The sequence below is a fragment of the Electrona antarctica genome (assembly GCF_951216825.1).
Source record: "Electrona antarctica genome assembly, chromosome: 13".
Classification (NCBI taxonomy): domain Eukaryota; kingdom Metazoa; phylum Chordata; class Actinopteri; order Myctophiformes; family Myctophidae; genus Electrona; species Electrona antarctica.
In genome coordinates, this window is record NC_136794.1 from 3,533,795 (window position 1) to 3,544,172 (window position 10,378).

At 41.4% G+C, this 10,378-nt stretch overlaps 1 protein-coding gene across 1 annotated transcript; it reads right to left on the minus strand.

Moving 5' to 3' along the window:
- Positions 1-475: 475 nt before the first annotated feature.
- gatd3 (glutamine amidotransferase class 1 domain containing 3) lies at positions 476-8,284 on the minus strand. Its single transcript, XM_079518175.1, has 7 exons — positions 8,082-8,284; positions 7,215-7,267; positions 6,956-7,069; positions 5,878-5,997; positions 5,055-5,147; positions 4,133-4,283; positions 476-2,325 (listed from the first exon to the last, which is right to left on the minus strand). Exons 1-7 carry the CDS (start codon positions 8,205-8,207, stop codon positions 2,191-2,193), a joined length of 792 nt encoding a protein of 263 aa, XP_079374301.1. The 5' UTR covers positions 8,208-8,284; the 3' UTR covers positions 476-2,190.
- Positions 8,285-10,378: the final 2,094 nt, after the last annotated feature.

Genomic DNA, 10,378 nt, shown 5'->3' on the forward strand with positions numbered 1-10,378 from the left:
GCTAATAAGCCAGGCCGAATCAGCCGTTGGCAAAAAAAAATTGCCTGCCGGATTACGGTCTGGAGAGGCTCAATTGTACGCCCATTTCCTACACCAGAGAACTGGTGTGGCCAATCGGGACACGGTATGCAATATGGGCGGGCTTTGGTACAGTGACATTCAATGCTTGAGACCTTTGACTGACAGTAGCTCTAACCAATTGCGTCAAAGAGAAAATGTTTGAACCCGCCCCCCGGGAAACAAGATCCATAGACAGCATCTCCAGACTCAAATACCACACGACAGTGTGATTTGAGTCTGGCTTATTAGCCAGGCTACATTTATATAGCACCTTTATCCAAGGCGCTTTACATAGATTGTGCATTATACATTGTGCATTATACATTCACCCATACACACACACACATTCATACACCGATGGCAGAGGAGACCATGCAAGGCACCAACCTGCACATCGGGAGCAATTAGGGGTTCAGAGTCTTGCTCAGGGACACTTCGACTACCAACTCTGGGGGAGCCCACAGGGATCGAACTGGGAACATCCGGTCACTCTACCCCTGAGCCACTGTCTGCCGCCACAGTGCTACCCTCATAAAGAAAAGGTCGCTCAAACACCACATTGGAAACCATGTTTTGTTTTTCTTCTTCACTTTATTAACCAGACACTGTCCAGTGCTGAAGCAGCATCGTTCTCCTCTGTGAGAACGTGACCAAATAGACAAATATTTCTCCTTCACGGATGTTTCATTGCACAATCAATAGATTCATGTTACGCCATCTACACACAATTTAGCTGGTTCAATACATGATGAAAAAAATGATCACAGCATTAGACAGAATTATACCGGTGCAAGGGAATATATTAATGCAAAGTCTTTGAGCGCCCTCTACTGTACACTGCAGGATATGACGGTCCACTGTTAATGCTAATGTGGTCTGAATTAAAACACCAGCTTTTTTCGGCAGACGAAATTAAAACCTGGGTATCGAGGCTAGACACCAGCTGATTCCACTGATGCAACATTTTTAATTCTAGTGATTCTGAACAAATAACACAACTCGCCAAAGAATGCAAATACTCATCATACATTCATTGAAATATGTTATAGCCCTGAATCTAATTTATAGGACTTTGTCCAAAAGCTGAAAGTCAATATAATTGATACCAAACAGAACAGCACCAGTCCAAAACCATGCTTAATTTATACTTTGTACTATGGATCAGTGGTTCTCAAGGACCCCCAGGGAGTTCCAGGGGGTCCCCCGCTAAATAATAGATAGTTACGAACCAAATGGACCCTGATGGGACTGTAACGTCAGGGTCCATTTGGTTCCATTTGTACACCCTCTGAGTTAAATATCTTTTCAAATGGGGGTCCGTGGGCTAATAATAGTGTAAATTTGGGGGGTAACCTTGACATGAAAAGGTTTGAGAACCACTGCTATGGATGAGCCGCACGCTGGAAATAGATGATCTACTACAAGGGGTGGGCAACTTTGACGATGGAGAGGGCCACTATATTTCCACACTCACTCCCTAGGGCCATATATTACTGTCGTAGCAAAAATAGCCGATCTACAAGCTCAAAACGCGTCGCGCTGCGACGCGTTTTGAGCTTGTAGATCGGCTATTTTTGCTATTTTCAAATTGGAATCCTGAAAATTAACATTTTTATGTCATTTCAAATGCCTTTAATTCTACTTGTGTTGAGCAATGAGCTACTAATTTAGACTGAAGTAATTAAAGCGGGTCATGTTTGCATGTTGTGGAATTGTAACAGCTGAAACCAATATTATATCAGTATTCTGACATTAACCTGAGGGCCACATTAAGTGAAGGTGGGGGCCGCATGTGGCCCCCGGGCCGCCAGTTGCCCACCCCTGATCTACTACAAGCTCACAAAGCGTCACATTAGAACTTTATTGGCGATGAAAAGTTATGTTTCATGTATTTTCCTCCCACTGAAGAATCCGTTTACATCCAATTTTTGACAAAAAAATAGCGAAAATAGCAGATCTACAAGCTCACAATGTAGATCAGCCATTTCCGGCGGCGCAAACCCAGCACTCTTTATCTACTGAAGATGCGTTGTTATGGATTTAGAAACAAACGGGTAAAAAGGGGCAGGGGGCTCAAGCCCCCTTCGACGTCCATGTGTGCACGTCCCTGGACATGATGGGATTAGCGTGTCACTTGCCGCTGAGCTTCAGCACGTCGGCGACCATGGCTCCGATGCCGTCGAAGACCAGGTGCACCTTCGTCTCGCACATGAACGCAGGAGACGTCACGATCTTGTTCTTCTGGTCGACGTGGGTCTCGTGATGCTCAACCGTTAAGGGCCATTTATTGGTCAATGGTAATTTTTGTTTTGACCCGTTCTGGACGGGAACCCCTTTTGGTGTTTTAAGCATTGTGTTATACTTTAGCTGTTGAAAAACAGCAGATCTACAAGCTCGTAGCGCGGCTGTTTTTGAAAAATCCTTAAAATGTGGCGCAAATCTTTGAATATACTTTCAAAGCGAATGTTTTTAACTCAAATCTTTGCTTCGGGGGGTCCCTGGAACAACATATTTTCAGTTGGGGGTCGGCGGCCAATTACATATATTTCTGGGAGTCCTTGACATGAAATAGTTTGAGAACCACTGACATAGAAACATAGGTTTTTCAGAAAGCTGTCAGGATTTAGAAGACATTTGTAGAATCGTCCTCAGGTCTAAATGGGTTAAAAACCATTGCCGTTATCAGCATTCTTGCTTACAATTGCTTTTCTGCCGATCCAAACCCACCCCATGGAGTTATGCAACGACAGTTGATGTCATTAACCCATTTTGACCTGAGATCAGATTCTAAAAATGTCTTCTACATCCTGACAGTTTTCTGAAAAAGCTATGTTTCTGTCAGTCGTTCTTCGATTTTTCAAAAATGCTTGTAGATCTGCTATTTTTCAATAGCTAAAGCATAACATAATGCTAACACCAAAAGGGGTTCCCACCCAAAATGGGTTAAGAGCCATTTGGAAGCACAAACATGCTTTTATAAATACTAAAAGTCTATTAAAACAAACAACAAAGCATCTGCACCGAAAACAATGAATTATATTCATATTAAGTAAACTCATGACCACATGTTTGTACCAATACAACATTACAGAGAAAGCCCTTGGGCTTTCTTCAGGCACACTCATGTCAAACAGAGGACATAGTTAAAATATCTTTATTGTTTAGGGCATAATTTCCCAATTTTAAATAAAAAGCCATATAGAAGAACACCGACAGGTTCCGGCCCATTTGTGTCTCTAGAATCTACATGCTGATTTGGGGAACAACTTGCATTCAACTCGACTGACGTTTACCATCTCAAGCTGTGAAATTAAATTAAATGAAATGAAATCTATATTTACCCAGGGTATCTGGGCTAAGCTCAAGAACTTGTTTCCAGCCAGGCCCTGCTCATAGAACACATTTCATCGTAGTGGTTCAATGCCTTGTTCAAGGGCACTTCAGCGGTGGTAATTTTAACGTGTCGGACGGCTGATTCGAACTAGGAACCTTCCGGTATCAAGACCGCGCCGCTATCCGTTCGGCCACCGCTGCCACAATTTGTGTGTGAGGTGAACCCCCGGTATATTTTGTTCTTTAACAGTTTGCTTGTCGCTAATTGCTAATGCGTTTCATTCTCTGTTTTAAAATAATGAAAAAGAATCCGGGACCTGATGACGAGGCTGTCGCGTTATGATGACAAAACCGGAAATCAAGTCATCATCTGGGCTGCTAGGGCTTCTGGGAAATTGAGCCTAATGCAAGTGAACGTGGGGTTTGTTTGGACTACAACTTGCTCTGCACTGTGGTTTCGTTTCGCATTGTCATGGCCGCTGGCTCGTCTCATCATGACAAACCATCGAACCATTTTTTACCGGATTTTCGTGGTTGAAAGCTGCAAATACTTCAGCGTATGCTCCAAAGGTAATAAAACAATGTCGGCAGCGTTGGATATTTGATTAAAATGCCGGGGAACGCGGGGTATGGCGTCAAAGTGTTAAAGAACAATTACAGCCTGAAATAGAACTTTAAATGTGTGATCCAAGTAAAAGCAAAAAGGAAATAGTGCGTTAAATGAAAAGGATATGGTGACGTCCTTGACACAGTGCTTGGCCCCCAGGGCTTTGATGGCCTGAGCGGTGCCGGCATACGGCCACTTGCCTCCTTCCTCCTCCTCATGGCCCACCGTCACCTCCACACCTGGAAGAACCTTGGCCGCCAGGACAGGAGAGATGCAGCATAACCTGACGACGCCACGTCACAACGTAAAGGGAAAATAAATAAATAAATAAATAAAACCGGCACATCTACAAGCACATCTACAAGCTCAAGAGCTTGTAGGTCTGGCATTTTTGAAAAATCGTGAAAATGTGCCGCAATTCTTTGAATAGATATTCTTTCAGAGTGAACGTTTTTAACTCAAAATCTTTGCTTCTGGGGGGGGGGGGGGGGGGGGGGGGGGTCCCTGGAACAGATTTTGAGATGGGGGTCGGCGCCCAATTACATATAATTGGGGGGGTCCTCGACATGAAATAGTTTGAGAACCACTGATATAGAAACATAGGTTTTTCAGAAAACTGACATTTGAAGAATCACGTCACAAAGTAAAGGGAAAATATATAAAACTGGCACATCCGCTGGACGGCAGGCAGGTGCAGGACCGACAGTGGAATAAGCAAAGTCAAAGTCATACGTTTTGTCACACACGTTACGGCAGTGAAATTTGTTCTCCGCATTTGACCCATCTCTCTGCAGCCGTTGCACTCGGGAATCATTTGATTAGTTGATTTGACCCCCCCCCCCCCCCCCCCAATCCAACCCATTGATGCTGAGTGCCAAGCAGGGAGGCATTGGGTCCCATTTTTACCGTCTTTGGTATGACCCGGCCGGGGATCGAACCACAACCAGATGACATCACTCAGCACAACAATGCAAGCTGGTGACAACAAATCAATGAACAATTTTAATTGTGCAAGGTGCAGAAAATGACCACCTCATTCTCCCGTTCCACTTACCCGATGGGTTTGCCAGCTTGATGGAAGTCTTTTAAAACACGCTCTACATCGGTGTTCACCGTACAGCCTGGTCCATCCACTGCAAATGTGGACCTATTATTAATAAGCAGTAAACACAAAGCAGTGTAAATGGTCAAAAATAATGGCCGACATATCAGTATTGTATCCCTATTTTGGACGTCATTAATATAGCTGAAGATTTTCTAAATATTAAAAAAATAGACAATCCACAAGTTCACTTGTCTCACTGTATAGGTTTTCTTTTCCCTTTTTACCTCCTTTATGATGATTTCCTGTTCTTTGGCTATATAGAAGTGTATATTTGTAGTTTTGTACGTCTCCTAAATGTTATGATAAATCGAACAAGGTGGACCCTCTTGTAAACAAGTGTAGTGCTTTATTGGTCGTCCACTCAGTTGACAGTTTTTGTATTGAGTTGTGCTTGAAATGTACTGTGATTCTGCAAACTGTTAATAAATACTTCAATCAATCAAAGTATGGTATGCTTATGAGTTAAGTGTTCTAGAATAGAAAATGCAATAACATTTTAGTTTTTTTTTAATTGATTAGAACATTGTGGACAATTCTTTGGACAAAATATTCGTAAACAAATTGGTAGTCAAGTGTGGTATAGGACTCTCAAAAATTGGGATTGACATCGGACCTACAAATCTGGCATCGGCCTGGCTATGTTTTATTGGCTCAGAAATATGAAATGATGCTGCTGTGACAATACTGCAGAACACCACTGGTGCATATTTTTCACATACCAGAGACAGATACTAAATTACATTATATACAGTAAGTAAGCAGTGCCACCTACAGGTTCTTAGCTGCTCCAAAGCCCCCGGGGAAGATGATAGCGTCGTGGTTGGTGACACTTAGTTTGGCCAAGTCTGTGATGTTTCCACGGGCAATACGGGCCGACTCCGACAATACATTCCTGGCAAAACACATTCACTCGTTTTACTGGGTTGATATTGAATACAGTACAACTTGGAGAATGTATTAGTCACAACATGGTAAAAAAGAAAAGAAAATGACAAAACGGAAGCCATCATTCTGCAGAAGTCAATCTTTCATAAGTATATACATAGTCACTAAAGTACATTACATTTTCTGACTAACTACTTACATTTTTTCCAAGTAAAACGATTTACTTGAGTCTGTTGGTTTAAGACATACAGTAAGCGTTGGTACAATGGATTTAGTATTCTGGTTTCAATCTCCCATCACAGATTTGCCGATATGATTATAAAGATTACCCTTCATAAAACCAATTTAGTTGATGTGAGGGTACCGAGGGAATATGACTTTTGTTCTAAGACAACTTGATTGATTTTTGGTATTAGGCGGGTCTACAGAATTTGTCATTTATAAAAACATCTAGTCAAATATAGGTACATCTGTCATCAGCTCTAACTGGAATAAGGAATCAAGAATACTTAGCTAGCCCATCTTTCCAAGACTACCCCGTCTTGTAGTAGCCTGGGCAGCATTCCTTTTCGGGTTTATGATCCGGTCGGGAGCGGATGATACCGCTACGTCATGTTGTAGTCATCAGTCATCCGGAACTTCCTTTCCCCTCAAACCGATTTTTCTCAATAAAAGCTGCAGGCTAAGAGAGCTTTAATTGTTATTCTTCCGGTTTGATGGAAAAGGAAGTTCCGGATGATTCTTCCTGCCTGATGACTACAAAACAATACTACAACACGACGTAGCGATATCATCCGCTCCAGACCGGTTCACACTGCAATTTTGTAGCACAGACCAGGTGAAGCGAGGTTAGTCTTGTAGTGAGTAGAAGCATGCATTGTAATGTATTACAGTAGATGGTTTGTTACGGTGTCTCAGTCATATTGATTCACAACACTTATGCTTGGCTGAGAACAGAATCTGACCTGGACTCCTTCTCAGCAGGCTGACCTTTACTGTGGTCAATGACATGCATCTGAGACACGTCAGGGGCAAACATCTGAACTTCAGCTCCTCCTCGACTCAGGTGCACCAGGACCCTGATGAAGCACGCACGCACGCACGCACGCACGCACACACACACACACACACGGTGAGCAGGTACCAAACGGGGCTATAAGTCAGGTGAGAAGTGTAATACTTATGGAATGGAGGAGCACTATAGGAACACATAAGTTAACTCACGCCGAGGCTTCATGGAGCTCCGTGCCGTCAAACACCCCACAACCTGACAGCACCTGTTATAAGGTGAGACATGGCAGGTGAATAGGGTATAACTAATAGATATCACAATGAAACTTTTCCAGTTGAACGAGTTGGTTACTTACATTAAGACTAAAACTTTTTGTATTACAAGTTTTCTGATTATATGTTTAAATTTGCAAATTAGGCATTATATGCCCTAATTTGCATACATTTTGGGACAATAAATCTGAAGATTGGATAAAGCCAGGTTCAAAATTATAGCACAACTTAAGTGCACAACAGTGAAAGACTGAAAGTAATAGTGACTATAGTCTTGACTGTGAGGCAAAAGAAGGTTAGCCAATGGAATACAACCACCCCAAGTACTACTATCTGTACCAAGTAGACCGCTGGACCTTGCACATGTAAACAGAGCTGCTACCTTTAAACACATCTTAAATCTGAGTTTTCTGTATACTATATAAATAGTCCTGAGAAAAATGCTGCCATTTGTCCTAAAGTGACTGCAAAAAAGTGCTGCTATTTGTCTAAAAAAAAGGTTTATACCCTGTTATAAGTTATAACATGTACATAACGATGGAATGTGACATAGCTCTGTTTACAAAATACTGTACCCCCTCCAACTGCATATACTTTCCCCATTTTCAGTTTTTACTGTAATGTGACACTTGCTTTGGCAATGTAAACGTCTGTTTTCTCATGTTTTTCTCATGTTTTCTCATGTTTTCTCAAGCTCCTTTGAATTTAATTGAAAATTGTGAGGTTGCTTCTTGCAGACTGGTGGTGCGCGTATTAAAGCAAGCCATGTTAATGGTATCAATATCAACACGACAATGAAATACTTACAACGGCAACTTTAGCCCCGCACAGCCCGCCGGCCCCGGCCGTGTGGAACCCAGCAGCCAACGCGTGCGTCTTCACCAGATGCAGTGCTGCTGATGCTCTGAACGGTAGAGATCTTAATGTCAACATTTTTGGAGTATTATAGTATACGACTTTGAACAAGTGGCTGCCTTCCTGCCTGGCTAACAAACACACACACACACACACACACACACGCCGGGGGGTCACGTCACGTGCTTCTAAATCTCGCGTCGCCAAGCGAGGCTTTCCACTGTTGTTTTTTCTATTTACCGTTCAGTGCTCACATCCGGTCTACAGCCCGCCTACCGTTAGGCATTATTTTCCAATACGTATTTCCGTATCCGCTCTAAACGGATATGGATTCTTGCACAGTGAATTAACCCCCCCTGTGGAATGAACACAGAGTTGGACGCATTGGTCGTGCGTGGTGCGTCACATACCCAACAAGGTCACGCAGTTTCACGCAGCACTAGAGTGTCAAAAATATGTATATAATTTATATGGGACTCCTTATTATAAAATACAAAAAAGTATTTGATAAATACCGTAACAAAAACGATGGTACAAAAGGATTATTTGTAATTTGACCGAATACACTTAACCCTTAGACTAGTATATTTAACCCTGACTAGAATTTCAGAACATATCCTGATATAATTATATGTTATATGCTAATGAGTGGGAATTCAGGGAATTGGAATTAACCATACATGTAAGTGTAACTCATAACATAACTACAATTACATCTATGGCTCTGGTCTGGCCCCCCTTTTCCCCTCACTGTATATGTTTCTTTTCCCTTTTTACCTCCATTATGATGAATTCCTGTACTGTTCTTTGTCTATATAGAAGTGTCTATTTGTACGTCTCTAAATGTTTTGATGAATTGAACATGGTGGACCCTGTTGTAAACAAGTGTAATGCTTAATTGGGTCGTCCACTCACAGTTAACAGCCTTTGTATTGAGTTTGTGCTTGAAATGTACTGTAATTCTGCAAACTGTTAATACAATTTTCAATCAATCAATCAATGGCGTACATCAGTTTATTACAGTAGGCCTATATCTTGCAGTTGCTTGGGGGCTTTTTAGGGGTTATTGAAGTGTGACGGCGCCCTCTTGTGGTACGTTTACACATCCACATTGGTTATTATTCCACGAATACTGCAGTAGGCTACTGAGCTCTAGCCTTTATGAAGACTGTAGATGTATTTTTTTAATTTTTTTTATCTATGTTGATATTTGTAGGCTATATACAAAATGTCAACATCGATACAATACACTACGACTACGACAGCCTTGATCTAAGGCCTTGAGCCTTGATCTAAGGCTACTGCAGCTTTATAGTCCAGAACAGAGGAATATTTTAACAAGTCAATGTTCTACTCCTGGTCTACCCTGCCTTAATCAGATTAGATTTAAATTAAGCATTTTCATTACAATCTTTAAATATTTACATTGTTTACAATTAGGCTACACGTAAATAAATAAATAAATAAACAAACAAACAAGCAAATAAATAAATAAATAATCAAAATATAAAATTTTATGAAACAATATGTGCCCCTAAACTACAGCTAATCAGTCATCATGTTCGTCATCATCATCATCCTCATCATCCCTAAAGAGACAATCAAGATATTTCTCTTCCATCCAGTGTCGTATAGTCTCTTGAATAGTTTTCATTTAGTTTTAGTCACATTTTAGTCACCTGGAATGTTTTAGTGTTGGTCTAGTTTTAGTCGACTAAATATCATCAGATTTTAGTCGACTAAATCTAGTTGATTTTGTCGACTAAAATGTATTTTGGCTGGCCTTGATGCCGTTGTAATGACATCACAACACGTCGCAGCACGACGCGTTGTGAGCTTGTAGATCTGCATGCAAACCAAATGTAAAATGACTTATACTGGATCTCTTGTCCACTAGTCCCTTCCTAACATTTTAGTCTAGTTTTTATTTGTTGACGAAAGTGTCAATATATTAAGCTTAGTTTCAGTCATCATAGCTTAGTTTTAATTTAGTTTCCATTTAGATTTCGTCAGTGACAAAAAGGTAGTCGACGAACATTTTCCGTCTTAGTTTTAGTCGACGAAAACAACACTGACCATAGGGGTTATAGGTTAGGGCCTCTCATAGGTTGACTGGTCTGCTCTCTTGCAGCAGGCGACTCTGAATTGGAATGAGACAGACCTTATAGGCACTTCATTGGAGCTTGACTCCAGAACTTTATGAGCACCTATACCATTTTCTTAACCCATTTAGACATTCTACAAATGTC

Excerpts from the sequence above, each read along its gene's own strand:
- gatd3 (XM_079518175.1), bottom strand. The coding sequence starts at position 8,207 with ATGTTGACATTAAGATCTCTACCGTTCAGAGCATCAGCAGCACTGCAT. Across the intron at positions 5,148-5,877 it reads TTTGGAGCAGCTAAGAACCT|GTCCACATTTGCAGTGGATG; the intron begins GTAGGTGGCACT and ends TATTAATAATAG. Across the intron at positions 2,326-4,132 it reads CCAAGCACTGTGTCAAGGAC|CATCACGAGACCCACGTCGA; the intron begins GTCACCATATCC and ends TTAACGGTTGAG.